At 36.1% G+C, this 21,646-nt stretch overlaps 1 protein-coding gene across 2 annotated transcripts in view; it reads left to right on the forward strand.

Moving 5' to 3' along the window:
- KLHL20 (kelch like family member 20) overlaps window positions 1-21,646 on the forward strand; it is a 151,268-nt gene that overhangs the window by 92,581 nt on the left and 37,041 nt on the right. For both annotated transcript variants that reach the window (XM_077157004.1, XM_077157005.1), the window contains exons 6-7: window positions 378-493; window positions 18,422-18,605. In XM_077157004.1, coding sequence (XP_077013119.1) covers window positions 378-493; window positions 18,422-18,605 — 300 coding nt within the window. The remainder of the gene's footprint in view (window positions 1-377; window positions 494-18,421; window positions 18,606-21,646) is intronic.

The raw sequence follows: 21,646 nt of genomic DNA on the forward strand, positions 1-21,646 counted from the left end.
TGATGTACTATTTTACCAGTATCCTCAGGTTCTAATAAAATTTATTAAAGAACAATAACTGCAGTCTGGAAATCAAGTTGTAATTTTTAGTTTCCCAAAACTTTCCTGAAAGTTATTCCCAAGCATGTTGAGATTTAGTCTAAATTTGCATTGAAATATGAAGTCATGATGGAAATAACAAATTCACAACTCATATCATGACTGCCATCATTGCTCTCATATATATGTCCTTTTTAAGATTGGTTGACATCCATGAATTGGTTTGATTTATGCTTGCTCCACTTTGCCAACCTATTTATTCCTAAGCCATATTGGGACTTGACTAACAACATTATTTAAACATTTGGAATAAAGGCAAAAATTTTTTTTTTCCACAGAGACTTGGTGGATGAGGCTAAAAACTACCTCCTGTTGCCTCAAGAACGACCACTAATGCAGGGACCAAGGACAAGACCACGGAAACCTATCCGATGTGGAGAAGTGCTCTTTGCAGGTTTGGATCCTAATTTGCTGTGATTACTGGACTAAAACCAAATATTTCGCTAAAAATTGTGATTTAAATAATCTTTTGTGCAGTTATACCTACTGTCAAAAGGAACACATCATAAGACTGAGGTTTGTGAGTCTGCAGCAAGTAGTTTCAGTCTGAATCCATGACCCAACACTTGTATTCTCAAAGCGTGCTTTATTTTTATGTATTTTTATATAAATCTTTAAAAATGTTGTCCAGTAGAGGCTTTGTTGGTGTTTTTCATGTGCATTAATTTATATATCAATGTCCTCGTTGCCTAATAATTATAGGGGGCTATCAAAAATCTCTTTGATATGAAATGGTTATGCTTTCCTAATTCTATTGATCCTGTACCCAAGAAAACCTGCTGTATCATTTTGCTCCCACTGTCTGACCCTAAATCTCTGAAATCTTTCACTCCCAGATGCTTCCTATCTGTCCGTGTGAAGTCAGCTCCCTTGTTCACCTGGATAACAACTTTCTCACTGTTTAATAAAACGTCTTCTCTTGTCCTTCAAGTTTTTTTAAAATCCTGATTCTTGGAGCTAGTAGGAACCTAATGTTGTCTTTGTATATAAGCTCCCAAGTTTTACTAATTCCATTACTCCTTGGAGATGGGCTTTCTTCAGTTCTGTTGGCTCATTTTTATGTGTGAAATGTTCTATTCCTTCTCTTCAGAGTTACATGCCATCATTAGGGCATAGTATTCTTTCCCTTCAACCTAACTTGCCTATCTTTTTTCTGTCCATTTTAAATTTCTCTTGGTATTTGAGAGATGTATTTTCCCCTATATTTTTAAGGGAAGTTACATAGTTGAAGTTTTGATTTCTCTTTTTAAATCTTTTCATCTAAATTTCTTCACATGTTGGATTGTAGTATTTCTTCTAAAAGAAAACTGTTGCCAAATTTTCTTTTTCTATCTAATCCTCATCTTCCTCTTTTCTTTCTCTTTTTCTCATTCTTATTTTAGATTTCAAGCTTAGTAATTAATTCATTTTGCCAAGAATTGTCCCATACTGCAGTGTTCTGGTGTCTATATTGTTATTCCAAAATTTATTCTTTCTAATATTCTTATTTACTCCTACTGTTTTCATTACTCTATATGCATGTGCATGAGTATTTTCATGTATGCATGTGGGAGCATATACACTTGCAAGCCCACAACTACACACATCTCCATTCTTGCTCCTATGGTGAATGAATTCACTATAAGAACTGGTTAAGCTCAGTGGGAAGCCTATAAAGCATTTATTTAGCTTTCATGGTTAGGCTAGAGAAGTTATATTTTTAAGGTTATTTTACATACAAAAGTGTTCTTATGTCACTAGCTCCCCATACATGTGAGAATGCCATAGATTACATCAGAGCCTCTATTTCCCAATTTTGAAATCCTGTTGTCTATTTTTTTTTAAATTAGAAGGCTGCAACATCTGATTACTTGATATCTGTGACTTCGTTTTTATGTTGGTTTCAAGAATTCTAGTACTAGGGCCATCTTTCTGAAGACTTATTAACTGTCTCACTTAGCTGACTCAGTTTTAGTACCTGGAGTACAGAATGACAGTAAACTACTGTTTCACTGACCTTAGAATATTCTGGTAATGATTGGGAACAATTATAAGAAATAGGAAAGGTAACAGGAACTCGGGAGATTGCAACCGATAAAAACTTCCCTGTGATCAAAAAAAGAGAGGCTAAGCCCAAATAGGTATATGGAAAATACATTCAAATTCCAGGGTCTTTTCTGGATTCAGTGGGGTACCAATCCATTGGTACTAGACTGAATTCCTTTGGAAATGCTGAGACAATTATGTAGCTTCCCTTTCATTAGAAATTTAAACTTGACTTCTCTTTTTTTTCCTTAATATTTTTATTGATAAATCTTCACACACATATATCCCATACATGGTATATAATCAAGCTCACAATATCATCACAGAGTTGTGTATTCATCACCATGATCATTTTTAGACCATTTGTATCACTCCAGAAAAAGAGATAAAATTAAAAAAAAAACAAAAACTTCATGTGTACCTTATCCCTTACCCTTCCCTCTCATTGACCCTAGTTTTTCCATCTACCCAATTTATTTTACCCTTTGTCCCCTTATCATTTACTTATTTCATCCATATTTTTTTAAACTCATCTGTCCATATCCTGGAAAAAAGGAGGAGCAGACTCTAGGTTTTCACAATCCCACAGTCAAATTGTAAAAGTTATATTTTTATACAATCTTCTTCAAGATTCAAGACTACTGAACACAGCTCAACAGTTTCAGGTACTTCCCTCCAGCCATGCCAATATACCATAAACTAAAAAAGGATATCTATATAATACATAAGAATAACCTCCAGGATATTCTCTCCACTTGGTTTGAAATCTCTCAGCCACTGAAGCTTTATTTTGTTTCATTTCTCTCTTCCCCTGCTTTCTCAATCCCTTAATGCTTTGTCCTGGCTCATCTTGGGATTTTTGTCTTACTTGGCTGGGGAGATTTACACCCTTGGGAGTGTAAGATCACCTTACAGTGAGTTCACCTGCCAAGGTGGCTTAGAGAGAGAGAGGCCACATCTGAGCAACAAAAGAGTTTCTCTGGGGGTGACTCTTTGGCTGAATTTTAAGTAGCCTTAGACTGTCCATTGCAGGAAGAATCGAGGGCTCAGTTTATTGATTTGGTTGTCCTCAGTGCTTGCAAGAATATAAAGTTGACCTCTCTTCAATTATTCACTAACATTCATCTTTATCCTGCTGGTTCTTATCATACTTCCCCAATATGACTTCATTATAAATTATCAAGTGACATTTTTGCAGTGTGACCTTCTGTGCCAGTTTGAATATGTGGTGGACTTCAGAAAAGCCATGTCCTTTAATCTTCTATTAATATTACTAGATAGGAGCATTTTCACTGTTTCCATGGAAGTGTGACCCACCCAATTGTGGGTGGTCCATGGAGGTGTGTCTCCACCCATTGAAGGTGGAGTTGCTTAGTGGAATTCTTTAAAAGAGGAAACATTTTGGAGAGAGTCTCTTTTTGTAGAGCCATGAGAAAGCCAGCAGATGCTGCTATTTCGCCGTGTGCCCTTTCAGCTAAGAGAGAAACAGTGATCGTCTTTGGCCTTCTTGAACCAAAGTATCTTTCCCTGGATGCCTTAAATTGGACTTTTCTATAGACTTGTTTTAATTGGGACATCTTCTCAGCCTTAGAACTGTAAACTTGTAACTTATTAGATTCCCCTTTTTGAAAGCCATTCCGTTTTTGGTATATTGCATTCTGGCAGCTAGCAAACTAGAACACCTTCTTCACTAAAATCTCATTTGCCTCTTTCAATTAAATCATGTCATCAATTAAACACGCTTTATCTTCTTTAGAAGCCAGTTAAGTAAGATCAATTTTATGATCTTAAACTCTGACTAGTGACCTTATAATGCTGATTGGGTATATATCTGATTCCTCCACTATAATGTTAACTGTTTGAAGTCAAGGACCATTTAAAATTTTTTTTTGTACTTTCCAGATTGTGTGGCAATCTTGTCGGAGTAGGTATTCAATAAAGATTAATTGAATGCTGTTAATCCTGAGGAACACCTAGTGAGAAATTGCATGGTTATCATGATTAATGGAAAAAGAAAAAATGGAAAGCACATACCAGTAGCAACAATGAATTATTAATGTCAACTTGTGTGTGAAAGATAATTTTTTTTTTTAAAAACAACAACAGAGGTCAACCACAGATGTGGACCTCTAGCAGTAAAAGCAGGATAGGATTTCAAGTGCCAGGTATTCAGCATATTAGGTTTCCTATGTAAGTCACAGGGTAATAGTTCTAAGTATTTATAATATGTTCCAGAACACTAAAAACAGCTGACACAAAACCATCATGAATGACTGCCTCTCTGGATGTAAATTTGGAAAAATATTATTACAGTATCACAGACCCCACTAACAACAACTGGGGAACATTTAACAATGGATTATGAAATTAAGTGTATTTATTCTCTTTTACCAACAACAAATGCTACCCTACCTTAGTAAAACCAAGACTTGCTTCAATCAATGCTGTTGTGTAAACATAGCAAAACAACAAATGCTGAAAATCAAAACTGTATTACTTGGGTTTAATCACTTCCTACTTAAAACTTAGAGCACAGATTAAACTTTTAGTAATAAAGGCCTCAAAATAATTAATGACGAAAATAGTGTTATAAATTTGTTAAGCTCAATAACAAATAATTTCTTGATTAAAATCTTGGAGACAGAAATTTAACAAATATTCTCTTCAAAACAGACACTCCTGGATTAAGTTTATCATGAAAAACCCTGTGAATCACACATATAAACATGGCCTTATGCTGTCATTTGTAAATTCTCTGTATTTTAGCTTTTAGGTGCATGAGCACAAGAGGAGGTTTGATTTGATACCAGTATCTTTTAAGAAAATACCTGGTATTATAAACAGAGTAAAAGACATGATATAATAGTGATTAATGGGGAAAAAATTGGCTGCTTAAATCTATCTATATATTTGAAAAAAATGTCATGAGTACCACAAATGCAGAATCAGAGCAGCAGGGAGGTTAGTGCAATTACACTTTTCTTTTTTTATTCTGAATCACTGCTATTTAAAAACACTTTGAAACAAGTCTTTTATTTTGAAGATTATTTTTTAAACTAAGGTAGCAAACAGAAAGATAAATTATTTTTAAAAGACACTTTAATTTTTCTGGTTCTACCAATGACTATACATACAGTATAGAAATTTTGATTAGTATGGAAAAATATAAAGAAAAGTTAAATCATCGTCACCTTATCATACACTATTAAGATTTTCCATTTTCATTTGTAGAGAAAATCCATTGGGTAGTTCCTTTACAACAGGTATTGGTTTTCTCTGATTTCTCAATCTTTTTGTATTATCTAGAATCTGAACTCCCTTCTTGAGTGGTGTTGTTCACTGACATAATTTTAGATCTTGACCTGTCTGTCTCCACTTAAAACTTAGTCCTTATTTAGGTGGTTTAGATTTTCATATGTTAATCATAAAAATATTTGTATTTTCATATTTTCCTGAAATCAGGAAAATGTTTAGTAACATAGGTCCTTACTATAGCAATGTAGATATTTGTAGTAACTTTCTACTTGATATTTTAAGAACATTCACAGTTTTGACAGCTGATTAAATGGTATTTTAGTCTTTAATATTTAAGAACTCTGCTGTCTACATTTGTAGACATTGGTTTATGAAACTTACGGTGCAAGCACAGGTTTACAATTATTTTTTTAACATTTTTTTTGTTGTGAAATATAACGTGTACAAAAAAGCAGTAACAAGTGGTTATAGAACACATTTTAAAGTTTGATATGGGTTACTATTCCACAGTTTTTCATTTTTTCTTCTAGCTGCTCCAAGACACTGGAAACCAAAGAAATATCAATATAATGATTCAGCAGTCATACTCCTTTGTTAAATCCTTTCTTCTCTGTTAAACTATTCCTTCTCTTTTTTTTTCTTTTTGTGAAAAATAACATATATACAAGAAAGCAATAAATATCAAAGCACATCACAACAATTAGTTGTAGAACAGATTTCAGAGTTTAATGTGGGTTACAGTTCCACAATTTTAGGTTTTTACTTCTACCTGCTCTAAGGTACTGGAGGCTAAAAGAAATATCAATATAATGATTCAGCAATCAATTTCATTTGTTAAACCCTACCTTCTCTGTATAACTCAATCATCAATTTTGATCTTTCTCCCACTCTTTAGGGATATTTGGACTATGCCCATTCTAACTTTTTCACATTGGAAGGGGCTGTCCATAATATGGGATAGGAAGATGGAACCAGTTGATGTTCTGGAAAGGCTGGCCCCTCTGCATTTCAGGACTTATCTGGACCAGGCACCAATCTGGAGGTTGTAGGTTTCTGTAAAGTTACCCTAGTGCATGGAACCTTTGTACAATCTTATATAATGCCCCGTAGTCTTTAGGATTGGCTGGAATGGTTTTGGTTGGAGTTTGGCAAGTTGTGATATGTAGCAATGTCTAACTGAAGCTTGTTTAGGTGTGACCTCCACAGTAGCCTCTCAACTCTATTTGAACTCTCTCAGCCGCAGATACCTTCTTGTTACACTTCTTTTCCCCCTTTTTGGTCAGGATGCATTGTTTATCCCATGATGCCAGGGCAGGATCATCCCTGGGAGTCATCTCCCACGCCTGTAGGGAGACTTTTATCCCTTCATGTCATATCCCACATAGGGGGGAGGGCAGTGATTTCACTTGCAGAGTTGAGCTTAGAGGGAGTGAGACCACAATTGAGGAACAAAAGAGGTCCTCCAGAAGTAACTCTTAGGCATACCTATAGGTAGGCTAAGCTGCTCTGCTACATATATAAGCTTCAGAAGAGAAGCCTCAAGAACAAGGGATTGGCCTATTGATTTGGGTGTCCCTAAGTTTGTCACAGTATCTGGGATTTCCCCAGTGGTAAAGTTTAAAGTTCCATATTTTTCCTCCCATCCCTCAAGGAACTTTGCTATTACTTTTTGATTATCTGCTTAATATACTCCAGGATGTATCCAGGCTTTGCATTAAGCTGTATAGAATTAAAGGCTCTCATTCTTTTTCTGGGCTCCCTGTGTACAATGATTATTTGGATACTTTATTTACATACGCCTGTGGTTAAGGTAACTAAGATATCCATTTTTGGTGATTCTAAGTGTTATTTTTTAATTTTTTTTTAATTATTAAAAAAAAAACTTTAGTCCTTAGTTCACTTTGATTTTATTGAAATTTTGTTTGTATTATTTTTGGAATGCTGAGTTACCAATACTTGCTTAACCCTTGGAAGTAATATTCCTTTCTTCTTTACTCTGTGAAAATAAACACTAGAAGCCTAAGATCAAATCTATATACGCAGTAGTTTTAACTAAGGAATATTTAACTCCTATTGATATCTTTGTTTTTGGCTTTTCCTCTTGTTTTCAATTTTCCTTCTTGATGCTTATCAATAATTATGTGTTTCTGCTAAGTTTTTAATGTTCACAGCTTAATGAACCTTATTTCAGATTATTTCTGAAAGATGCCTTCAAAGTAACACTTTTTCACCAAATCTGCTTTTGAAATGATTCTTTTTTAAGTTAATGTATCACACACATAAAGCACGTCTCCCATTCTACAGTAGTTTTCTTAAATATGTTGTTTAACTCAAAATGAAAAAATCTAAGGGTAGAGACTGTCCATGTACTTAATTTTTCTAAACACAGTTTACTCAGCTAGTAGTAGTAAATTGACTAGTTCTATCCCAGCTGTGCCATCACTTGCTGCCTTGGAAAAGATAATGCACATAAAATCACCATGAGGCAGTAGAATTGAGCAACTCTTTCTTTTTCATACTTACTTAAGCCTCAGTAAAGAGTTAAATTTGGTTTTGTACAGACCTATTTTTTTTTCCTTTGGTATCAAAGAACACAAAATATAAAGTGATATCAATTTGATTTAAAGCCATGAAATCCAATAAAAAGCTAGTTATAATGATTTCTGTTCTAGTTAGTAAGCTGTTAGAATGTGATGTACTAGAATGGCTTTTAAAAAAGGGAATTTATTAAGTTGCAAGTTTATCATTCTGAGATCATGAAAATGTCCAAATTAAGGCATCAACAAGAGATTACTTTCACTCAAGAAAGGCCGATAAAGTTTGTGGTTTCTCTCTCAGCTGAGAGGACACATGGTGACGTCTGTTAGCTTTCTCTCCTGGCTTCTTGTTTCATGAAGCTCCCCCAGGGGCATTTTCCGTCTTCATCTCCAAAGATCTCTGGCTGTGTGTACTTTGTTGGTTCTGGTTCCTCTAAATCTTTTTACAAAATGATTCCCTCTTAAAGGGCTCCAGTAAGAAGTGCCACTTTGAATGGGTGAAGACACTTCTCCATGGAAACTATCTAATCAAAAGTTATGGGTGGGTTATAACTCCATGACACAATCAAAAAGATTCTACTCTTGGTGGTGAAAGTGTAGCTCAGTGTTAGAATTCTTGCCCTGTCATACCGGAGCCCCAGCTTTGATTGCTGGAGCCTGTACATGCCAAAAAAAAGAAAAAGGAAATAAAAAATGAATAAAAAGATTCCACCCCAGAATAACAAATTCAAATTGGAACAACTTTTATTATAAAATTGTGCCTGACGTGGACACAAGCAGACATTTGCACACCAATGTTTATAGCAGCATTATTTACAATTGCAAAGAGATGGAAACAGCCAAAATGTTCATCAGCAGACGAGTGGTTAAACAAATTGTGGTATATACGTATGATGGAATATTATGCAGCCGTAAGACAGAGTAAAGTTATGAAGTATGTAACAACATGGATGGACGTTAAGGACATCAGCCGTAAGACAGAATAAAGTTATGAAGTATGTAACAACATGGATGGACCCTAAGGACATTATGCTGAGTGAGATTACCCAGAAACAAAAGGACAAATACTGTATGGTCTTACTGATATGAATTGACATCAGTGAATAAACTTGGACAATTTCATCGGTAACAGAGACCATCAGGAGATAGAAAATAGGGTAAGATATTGGGTAATTGGAGCTGAAGGGATACAGATTGTGCAACAGGACTGATTGTAAAAACTCAGAAATGAATAGCACAATACTACCTAACTGTAATACAATTATATTAAAACACTGAATGAAGCTGAATGTGAGAATGATAGAGGGGGGAAGGCTGGGGACACAAATGAAATCAGAAAGAAAGATAGACAATAAAGACTGAGATGGTATAATCTAGGAATGCCTAGAGTATATAATGATAGTGACTAAATGTACAAATTTTAAAAATTGTTTTAGCATGAGGAAGAACATAGGAATGTCAGTACTGCAGAGTGTTAAAAATTGATAGTAATTAATATTTTAAAAATTTACCTTACATGTGGAACTAAAGCAAAAAATGTTTATTTGATACAAAATTTATATTTTGACTAGTGCATTTCCTAATGTAACTTATGTAGACAGCTTAATTAACACCGTAAGTACATGGAACCTTGAATAGGGCATGAGATTTTGTTGGTTTGTCCAGAGTGATGCCCTGATAAATCCCAGAGTGATTTGAACAGTGAATGAAAAAGTATTTGCAAAGTCCCCTTTGGGGAATGGTGAGAAAGAGGGAAAATTCAACTTCCCCAAGTTGAATTCTTGATATTCTCACAAGCAGTGCAGACAACCAAAACTTTAGGCTGAGTCCCCAATATGGGGTTTGTTCATATAAAACTTCACCCCCCAAAGGATAGGTCCAGCCTACTCAAAATTAGGCCTAAGAGTCACCCCCAAGAGAACCTCTTTTGTTGCTCAGATGTGGCCTCTCTCTCCAGCCAACACAGCAAGCAAACTCACTGCCCTCCCCCATCTACGTGGGACATGACTCCTAGGGGTGTGGACCTTCCTGGCAATGTGGGACAGAAATCCTAGAATGAGGTGAGATTCAGCATCAAGGGATTGAGAAAACCCCTAGAATGAGCTGAGACTCAGCATTAAGGGATTGAGAAAACCTCAACCAGAAGGGGGAAGAACGAAATGAGACAAAATAAAGTGTCAATGGCTGAGAGATTCCAAACAGAGTTGAGAGGTTATCCTGGAGGTTATTCTTACGCATTAAATAGATACCACCTTGTTAGTCAAGATGTAATGGAGAGGCTGGAGGGAACTGCCTGCAAATGTAGAGCTGTGTTCCAGTAACCATGTTTCTTGAAGATGATTGTATAATGATACAGCTTTCACAGTGTGACCGTGTGATTGTGAAAACCTTGTGTCTGATGCTCCTTTTATCTACCTTATCAACGGACGAGTAAAATATGTAGAATAAAAATAAATAATAGGGGGAACAAATGTTAAAATAAATTTAGTTTGAAATGCTAGTGATCAATGAAAGGGAGGAGAAAGGGGTATGGTATGTATAATTTTTTTCTGTTTTCATTTTATTTCTTTTTCTGTTCTTTTTATTTCTTTTTCTGAATTGATGCAAATGTTCTAAGAAATGATCATGATGATGAATATGCAAGTATGTGATGATATTGTGAATTACTGATTATATATGTAGAACGGAATGATCATATGTTAAGAATGTTTGTGTTTCTTTCTTGTCATTTGTTTTTAAAAAATTTTTTAATAAAAAAATTTTTTTTAATTGTGCTTGAGATATATAATGATTAGACTGCATCATTAATCTCAAATGCTTATAATCTTCACAATTGCAGCAGTTTTATTTTAGAATTTAGGATGCTTTCCGTGATGTTGACACTCCTTACATATATCCTAGAACAGAATTTAAATGTAAACTAATGAATTTACACAGAATTAACTATGTTTTAGCATTAGTTGGATAAACTGATTTAAAATGAAACCATAAGAAAATAAAATTTATATAGCACATCAAAATTTGAAATAAAGATACACTTCCTGGAAGATGGCGGCTTAGTAAGACGCGCGGATCTTAGTTTCTTCTCCAGGACACCTGCTAGGGGAGTAGAAACGATACAGAAAGCGCCCAAAGCCACAACAGAGATAAAAAAGACAGCGTACCCCATCCTGGAACGGGTGGCTGGCTGAGAGAAGCAGCTCGGGTGAGATCGCCGAGGCGCGCGGGCCTTACCGGGCGGGGTGGCAAGCGGCCAGAGTTACTCCCTTCCCCCTTCCCGGGCCGGCTGGGAGAATTGGAGAGGCGGTCCCCTGAAACCAAGGCGGCTGGCGCCCACACCACGCGCAGCCCCAGGACCAACTGAGAGAATTGGATCGGAAACCCCCAGGCCGCGGAGAACGGTGACGGGTGGGGGAGGCCCCTTCCAAACCCGTGACTCCCAGGGAACGTGCACTCTCTCGGGCGGGCCGCTGCCGCTGGCGCCCTCCCGCCACGCTTGTTGCCCAGGGCCGACTAGGAAATTCGGACGGGCTCTTTCCCTGGCTGCGGCGACCAGCAACCCTCCCTGCGTTCGGACCCCGGGCCGGCTCAAGCCGCTTCGGCTAGCGAACCCCCAGGACGGCGAGAGTTTTCCAAAGTTTAAGGTCCCACAGCACCTTTTACTGGTGGGACCCGCAGACAAACGTGTGCCACGAGCGCCACCTACTGGGCAGGATAAGAAAAACAGAACCCAGAGATTTCACAGAAAAATCTTCCAAACTTTTGGATCCAATATCCAGGGAAATCTGTCTAAATGCGCAGACGCCAACAGAAGATAACGGATCACGCTCAAATAATTGAAAATATGGCCCAATCAAAGGAACAAACCAATAGTTCAAATGAGATACAGGAGCTGAGACAACTAATGCTAAATATACGAACAGAAATGGAAAACCTCTTCAAAAACGAAATCGATAAATTGAGGGAGGACATGAAGAAGACATGGGCTGAACATAAAGAAGAAATAGAAAAACTGAAAAAGCAAATCACAGAACTTATGAAAGTGAAGGACAAAGTAGAAAAGATAGAAAAAACAATGGATACCTACAATGATAGATTCAAAGAGACAGAAGATAGAATTAGTGATTTGGAGGATGGAACATCTGAATTCCAAAAAGAAACAGAAACTATCGGGAAAAGAATGGAAAAATTTGAACAGGGTATCAGGGAACTCAAGGACAATATGAAGCGCACAAATATACGTGTTGTGGGTGTCCCAGAAGGAGAAGAGAAGGGAAAAGGAGGAGAAAAACTAATGGAAGAAATTTTCACTGAAAATTTCCCAACTCTTATGAAAGACCTAAAATTACAGATCCAAGAAGTGCAGCGCACCCCAAAGAGATTAGACCCAAATAGGCGTTCTCCAAGACACTTACTAGTTAGAATGTCAGAGGTCAAAGAGAAAGAGAGGATCTTGAAAGCAGCAAGAGAAAAACAATCCATCACATACAAGGGAAACCCAATAAGACTATGTGTAGATTTCTCAGCAGAAACCATGGAGGCTAGAAGACAGTGGGATGATATATTTAAATTACTAAAAGAGAAAAACTGCCAACCAAGACTCCTATATCCAGCAAAATTGTCCTTCAAAAATGAGGGAGAAATTAAAACATTCTCAGACAAAAAGTCACTGAGAGAATTTGTGACCAAGAGACCAGCTCTGCAAGAAATACTAAAGGGAGCACTAGAGTCAGAACCAAAAAGACAGAAGAGAGAGGTATGGAGAAGAGTGTAGAAAGAAGGAAAATCAGATATGATATATATAATACAAAAGGCAAAATGGCAGAGGAAAATATTATCCAAACAGTAATAACACTAAATGTTAATGGACTGAATTCCCCAATCAAAAGACATAGATTGGCAGAATGGATTAAAAACAGGATCCTTCTATATGCTGTCTACAGGAAACACATCTTAGACCCAAAGATAAACATAGGTTGAAAGTGAAAGGTTGGGAAAAGATATTTCATGCAAATAACAACCAGAAAATAGCAGGAGTGTCTATACTAATATCCAACAAGTTAGACTTCAAATGTAAAACAGTTAAAAGAGACAAAGAAGGACACTATATACTAATAAAAGGAACAATTAAACAAGAAGACATAACAATCATAAATATTTATGCACCGAACCAGAATGCCCCAAAATACGTGAGGAATACACTGCAAACACTGAAAAGGGAAATAGACACAAATACCATAATAGTTGGAGACTTCAATTCCCCACTCTCATCAATGGACAGAACATCTAGACAGAGGATCAATAAAGAAATAGAGAATCTGAATATTACTATAAATGAGCTAGACTTAACAGACATTTATAGGACATTACATCCCACAACAGCAGGATACACCTTTTTCTCAGGTGCTCATGGATCATTCTCAAAGATAGACCATATGCTGGGTCACAAAGCAAGTCTTAACAAATTTAAAAAGATTGAAATCATACACAACACTTTCTCGGATCATAAAGGAATGAAGTTGGAAATCAATAATAGGCAGAATGCCAGAAAATTCACAAATACCTGGAGGCTCAACAACACACTCTTAAACAACGAGTGGGTCAAAGAAGAAATTGCAAGAGAAATTAGTAAATACCTCGAGGCAAATGAAAATGAAAACACAACATATCAAAACTTAAGGGATGCAGCAAAGGCAGTGCTAAGAGGGAAATTTATTGCCCTAAATGCCTATATCAGAAAAGAAGAAAAGGCAAAAATGCAGGAATTAACTGTTCAATTGGAAGAACTGGAGAAAGAACAGCAAACTAATCCCAAAGCAAGCAAAAGGAAAGAAATAACAAAGATCAGAGCAGAAATAAATGAAATTGAAAATATGAAAACAGTAGAGAAAATCAATAAGACCAGAAGTTGGTTCTATGAGAAAATCAATAAGATTGATGGGCCCCTATCAAGATTGACAAAAAGAAGAAGAGAGAGGATGCAAATAAATAAGATCAGAAATGGAAGAGGAGACATAACTACTGACCTCACAGAAATAAAGGAGGTAATAACAGGATACTATGAACAACTTTACGCTAATAAATACAACAATTTAGAGGAAATGGACGGGTTCCTGGAAAGACATGAACAACCAACTTTGACTCAAGAAGACATAGATGACCTCAACAAACCAATCACAAGTAAAGAAATTGAATTAGTCATTCAAAAGCTTCCTAAAAAGAAAAGTCCAGGACCAGATGGCTTCACATGTGAATTCTACCAAACGTTCCAGAAAGAATTAGTACCAATTCTCTTCAAACTCTTCAAAAAAATCGAAGTGGAGGGAAAACTATCTAATTCATTCTATGAAGCCAACATCACCCTCATACCAAAACCAGGCAAAGATATTACAAAATAAGAAAACTACAGACCAATCTCTCTAATGAATACAGATGCAAAAATCCTCAATAAAATTCTAGCAAATCGTATCCAACAACACATTAAAAGAATTATACGTCATGACCAAGTAGGATTCATCCCAGGTATGCAAGGATGGTTCAACATAAGAAAATCAATTAATGTAATACACCATATCAACAAATCAAAGCAGAAAAATCACATGATCATCTCAATTGATGCAGAGAAGGCATTTGACAAGATTCAACATCCTTTCCCGTTGAAAACACTTCAAAAGATAGGAATACAAGGGAACTTCCTTAAAATGATAGAGGGAATATATGAAAAACCCACAGCTAATATCATCCTCAATGGGGAAAAATTGAAAACTTTCCCCCTAAGATCAGGAACAAGACAAGGATGTCCACTGTCACCACTATTATTCAACATTGTGTTGGAGGTTCTAGCCAGAGCAATTAGACAAGAAAAAGAAATACAAGGCATCAAAATAGGAAAGGAAGAAGTAAAACTATCACTGTTTGCAGACGATATGATACTATACGTCGAAAACCCGGAAAAATCCACAACAAAACTACTAGAGCTAATAAATGAGTACAGCAAAGTAGCAGGTTACAAGATCAACATTCAAAAATCTGTAGCATTTCTATACACTAGTAATGAACAAGCTGAGGGGGAAATCAAGAAACGAATCCCATTTACAATTGCAACTAAAAGAATAAAATACCTAGGAATAAATTTAACTAAAGAGACAAAAAACCTATATAAAGAAAACTACAAAAAACTGCTAAAAGAAATCACAGAAGACCTAAATAGATGGAAGGGCATACCGTGTTCATGGATTGGAAGACTAAATATAGGTAAGATGTCAATCCTACCTAAATTGATTTACAGATTCAATGCAATACCAATCAAAATCCCAACAACTTATTTTTCAGAAATAGAAAAACCAATAAGCAAATTTATCTGGAAGGGCAGGGTGCCCCGAATTGCTAAAAACATCTTGAGGAAAAAAAACGAAGCTGGAGGTCTCGCGCTGCCTGACTTTAAGGCATATTATGAAGCCACAGTGGTCAAAACAGCATGGTATTGGCATAAAGATCGATATATCGACCAATGGAATCGAATAGAGTGCTCAGATATAGACCCTCTCATCTATGGACATTTGATCTTTGATAAGGCAGTCAAGCCAACTCACCTGGGACAGAGCAGTCTCTTCAATAAATGGTGCCTAGAGAACTGGATATCCATATGCAAAAGAATGAAAGAAGACCCATCTCTCACACCCTATACAAAAGTTAACTCAAAATGGATCAAAGATCTAAACATTAGGTCTAAGACCATAAAACAGTTAGAGGAAAATGTAGGGAGATATCTTATGAATCTTACAATTGGAGGCGGTTTTATGGACCTTACACCTAAAGCAAGAGCACTGAAGAAGGAAATAAATAAATGGGAACTCCTCAAAATTAAACACTTTTGTGCATCAAAGAACTTCATCAAGAAAGTAGAAAGACAGCCTTCACAATGGGAGACAATATTTGGAAATGATATATCAGATAAAGGTCTAGTATCCAGAATTTATAAAGAGATTGTTCATCTCAACAACAAAAAGACAGCCAACCCAATTACAAAATGGGAAAAAGACTTGAACAGACACCTCTCAGAAGTAGAAATACGGATGGCCAAGAGGCACATGAAGAGATGCTCAATGTCCCTGGCCATTAGAGAAATGCAAATCAAAACCACAATGAGATATCATCTCACACCCACCAGAATGGCCATTATCAACAAAACAGAAAATGACAAGTGCTGGAGAGGATGCGGAGAAAGAGGCACACTTATCCACTGTTGGTGGGAATGTCAAAGGGTGCAACCACTGTGGAAGGCAGTTTGGCGGTTCCTCAAAAAGCTGAATATAGAATTGCCATACGACCCAGCAATACCATTGCTAGGTATCTACTCAAAGGACTTAAGGGCAAAGACACAAACGGACATTTGCACACCAATGTTTATAGCAGCATTATTTACAATTGCAAAGAGATGGAAACAGCCAAAATCTCCATCAACAGAAGAGTGGCTAAACAAACTGTGGTATATACATACGATGAAATATTATGCAGCTTTAAGACAAGATAAACTTATGAACCATGTAATAACATGGATGGACCTAGAGAATATTATGCTGAGTGAATCCAGCCAAAAACTAAAGGACAAATACTGTATGGTCCCACTGATGTGAACGGACATTCGAGAATAAACTTGAAATATGTCATTGGTAACAGAGTTCAGCAGGAGTTAGAAACAGGGTAAGACAATGGGTAATTGAAGCTGAAGGGATACAGACTGTGCAACAGGACTAGATACAAAAACTCAAAAATGGACAGCACAATAATACCTAATTGTAAAGTAATCATGTTAAAACACTGAAAGAAGCTGCATCTGAGCTATAGGTTTTTGTTTTGTTTTGTTTTGTTTTGTTTTGATTTTACTATTTTACTTTTATTTTTTTCTCTATATTAACATTCTATATGTTTTTCGGTTATGTTGCTAGTTCTTCTAAACCAATGCAAATGTACTAAGAAATGATGATCATGCATCTATGTGATGATGTTAAGAATTAATGATTGCATATGTAGAATGGTATGCTCTCTAAATGTTGGGTTAATTTCTTTTTTCCGTTAATTAAAAAAAAAAAAGAGAAGGGATAATTGGAGATGAAGGGATACAGACTGTACAACGGGACTGGATATAAAAACTCAGAAATGGACAGCACAGTACTACCCAATTGTAATGCAATTATGTTAAAACACTGAATGAAGCTGCATGTGAGGTATAGGTTTTTTGTTTTTGTTTTTTTTGTTTTTTTTTCTTTCTATTATTGTTTTAATTCTTATTCTGTTGTCTTTTTATTTCTTTTTCTAAATCGATGCAAATGTACTAAGAAATGATGAATATGCAACTATGTGATGTTATTAAGAATTACTGATTGTACATGTAGATTGGAATGATTTCTAATTGTTTTGTTAATTCTTTTTTTAATTAATAAAAAAAAAGAAAAAAAAATTTGAAATAAAATCTACGTAGTGATACTTCTAGAAGTTTATAAACATTATTTCCATTTTATTCTGGCTCAGCAAGTTACATAAGACACTCCTAGAAACCAGCAGTTTTCAGATACTTTGAGGTATCCTTCAATTTCATTTTTTATGCTCCAGAATCCTAGTTTTTCTTTTGGATTGAAATTTAGCAATTTAAAGAATAAGAAATTGAAGGTATTTGCCATAACCACACTTTTTTTCAGGTACCATTCAGAGAAGCTTTATGGCACTCAGCTTAAAACTTATGTTTTGTATTACTCGTTCATGAAAAACGTAATTTCTTCAAAATGTTTTCTGATCTTAAATGTCACGTTGGACAGTTTAGAATTCAGTCCTGACCGCAGTTTAAACATCAAATATTTTATAATATAAATCATGAGAATGTTTTAAATATTTTTAATCACAATGAGCCCTATTAAGAGATCACAAACAGATTAGCCCAAATCCATCTTCCCTAATAGAATAAAAGAAAACCAAGCTTCTGAATTTTAGTCATTCTTTTGGCTTTAGACCACATATTACATTATGTATCATCTTATACTGATATAAGATGTGAAACTGAAACTGTTTCATTATATATGAAACACATATATAATGTTTCACTTTTTAAACTTGATTCCTGAGTTGACAAATAGAAAACTGGTTCAACAGAGTTTACAGGATTTCCCCAAGATCACATAGCTAATAGAGACAACACTGAAACTCAGTTTTCTAATTAAATTCAGTGTTCTATCCATTTTATGCTATATTACCTTCCAACATTACTTGAATTGTTATCTTTGCCCTCCTCTATAATATGGGCATGATATGGACTTACTTAGAAAATTGATTAAATATTATAACAATCCCAGTGGCATATGTTAAAATCAAAACTTGTGTTTTGACCTACATCTAGGTACATTTGGTAGGTTCAAGCATTAGGTCACAATGTAAAGGATGGCAGTGAGTGACACATTCTATACTTTAGGACATATATTCCCCTGACCATTTTTTTCCATTACTTCCCCCAGTTGGTGGTTGGTGCAGTGGAGATGCTATTTCTAGCGTTGAACGATATGATCCTCAAACCAACGAATGGCGAATGGTAGCTTCAATGAGCAAAAGGCGATGTGGAGTTGGAGTCAGTGTTCTTGATGACCTGTTATATGCAGTAGGAGGCCATGATGGATCATCCTATCTCAATAGTGTTGAAAGGTGAGTGAGACAATTTGCAATTTTATTCTTTATTATACAGTTTTCATTTGAGATGTTAATTTGGAAGCCGATGTGAGCATTGCTTCTGTAGTATTGCATCTGTGGCATTATTTGGCAGAGTAGACCCCTTAGCATGACATACAAGTACTTTATGATCTGATTTCTGCCTATTTTTCTAGTCTCTCTCCCACAGCACACTACCATTCCCTAAACATGCTACTGCATGCCCACATACTATTTATCATACATTGGTCACACCCATCCTCTTTTATGCCTCTTTCCCCACATGAATTGCAGGCTGTTCTTTCTTCCTGGAATGTCTCTGCCCTTGATTACCTATTGTATTCTTATTTATCCTTCAAGAAACAAATGTTATTTGTTACATAAAGCCTTCTATGGCACCATACTGATGAGTTACTCATTCCTCTGCTCTTTCATAAATATTTTGAACTTACCCATGCATATCATATTGTGCTATAATTGTTTGTTGAGGCATCATTTTCTGTAATATCTATCACAGTACCTAGCACACTGGAAATCTCCAGTAAGTGTTTTTAAATAACATCTTGCTCTCACATGCCCCAGTTCGTTCAGCTGTGGGCCCTGATTTACAGTGATCTTAGTATGTCTGAAACACATCTATGAAACCCTGAAGCATGTTAATATCTAGAGGTATATAGATTGTATAACTGAAAAAAAATGGAGGGATCAGCTCCATAGAAGTAAAAACAAACAAAATAAACAAGCACACTTAAAAATAAATGATTGGGGAAGCTGGTGACCGAGGTGGGGACCAGGGACAGCTGTGTGTTTTGTAACTGTCACTCCTCCTGGCTGACAGCTGCAATGATGTTGGGCTGAGCTGCATGGGACATGCTGCAGAGAGGCTGGGGGAGTGATGGGCTGGAGGCACAGGAACACATCATGACTCTCAGGAAGGCTTTCTGATCTTGGAGAGGTCATTCATCCCTGGGGAATTAAACAGCACATGGTATATGTGAAGATTTTCTTGGCAGTTGAGTGTGGAAACCACCGATCACCTTGCTCTCATTTCTGTCTCTTCTGTGTTAGCAAGGAAGAGTGCCCAAATGGGCAACATATCACAGCAACCCAGTACTCGAGAGTGAACCAAGTGTTATCCCTTCTCAGGTACATAGCAGTGCCTTACAGCAGGTTCCTCAACTGATGCCTGCTGGCCCTGATTGAGAAGGCAGAGATATGCCTCCCAGCAAGCAGAGGAAAGAGTTCACTTATGGAACAAAACAGCAACCAGTATCATCAATGCAGAGAGAACAGCATGGCTGTGAAAAAGAGCCGGTTGAAAAGCAAGCAGAAAACACAGGATACGCTACAGAAAGTAAATCAGCTCAACTTACAGAATGAATGGTTGGAAGCAAAAATTAAATTGCTGACAAAGGAATTAACTGTATTTAAAGATTTGTTTCTTGAGCATGTACACACACACTTGCAAATAATGTGCAACCCAGAAGGACTGAAAATATGACAGCAAATTCTGATAATGTAGGCCAGTACTTCCAAACTTCACAACCTGTGGCTTCATGTTAAAGGTGCTACCTCTTACACTATTCATATCAATGACGGAATATTATCTTGCTCCATTATTCAGAGTTCCATTGAAAATTGTTTTCTAGGACCAACACTGAAGAGTTGATTAACTAAAAATGTTAGCCATGTAATTCAAAAATGTGGTTTTAAATGATACGAATTTTTGCAGGGATCAAAAAACAAATATTTTTATGTATATGGTAAAAAAAAATATTCTGGACCTTGATATTCTTGATAAATCTTGACTTCCCAGGAAACCCTTCTTTTTTCAGTTGGACAAAAGGAATAGGGGAGCTGGCAAGTTGTGCAGAAGGTTCCTCATTTTTGGATATGGTTAATTGGATTAAGAAAAGTTGAATTCCATCTATATTAATATGTTTGTGATTTTTTCCTAAACTATATATTAAATATCCTTAGAGTGATAGAAACCAATCGCTTTGTAATTTGGGATGATTTTATATATAACAAAAGCCCTATTTTAGCATAATTAGAACTATTTTCCCCAATAATTAAAAGTTGATTTTTTTTTTTTATTGATGAAAGAATATTAAAATAGTGTTAATTAACTATTTTTCCCCTGATTTTTAATAGTGATGCCTGGTTAAATAAAGAGATCCCATTGCATATTTTATGGATATATATTATATATTCACATACTATGTAATCATCCAAAGTGTACAATCATTGGTTCACAATATCATCCTATAGCTGTGTGCATTTATCATTGCATTCAACTTTTTTCTTTTTTGTGAAAAAAAATAACATATATACCCAAAAAAAGCAATAAATTTCAAAGCACATCGCAACAATTAGTTGTAGAACAGATTTCAGAGTTTAATATGGGTTACAATTCCACAATTTTAGGTTTTTGCTTCTACCTGCTCTAAGATACTGGAGACTAAAAGAAATATCAATATAGTGTTCAGCAATCATACTCATTTGTTAAACCCTACCTTCTCTGTATAACTCACCCATCAATTTTGATGTTTCTCCCACTCTTTAAGGGTATTTGGTCTATGCCCATTCTAACTTTTTCACATTGTAAGGAGCTGTCGATAATATGGGATAGGAAGATGAAATTAGTTGATGTTCTGGAAAGACTGGCCCCTCTGCATTTCAGGACTTATCTGGTCCAGGGATCCATCTGGAGGTTGTAGGTTTCTGTAAAGTTACCCTAGCGCATGGAACCTTTGTAGAATCTTATATAATGCCCTAAGTGTCCTTTAGGATTGGCTGGAATGGTTTTGGTTGGAGTTTGGCAAGTTATGATAGATAGCAATGTCTAACTGAAGCTTACATAAGAATGACCTCCAGAGTAGCTTCTCGACTCTATTTGAACTCTCTCAGCCGCTGGTATCTTACATGTTACAATTCTTTTCCCCCTTTTGGTCAGGATAGCATTGTTGATCCCACAGAGCCAGAGCCAGGCTCGTCTCTGGGAGTCATCTCCCACACCACCACGGACTTTCCCCCCT

The sequence above is a fragment of the Tamandua tetradactyla genome, chromosome 4 (genome assembly GCF_023851605.1).
Source record: "Tamandua tetradactyla isolate mTamTet1 chromosome 4, mTamTet1.pri, whole genome shotgun sequence".
NCBI lineage: Eukaryota > Metazoa > Chordata > Mammalia > Pilosa > Myrmecophagidae > Tamandua > Tamandua tetradactyla.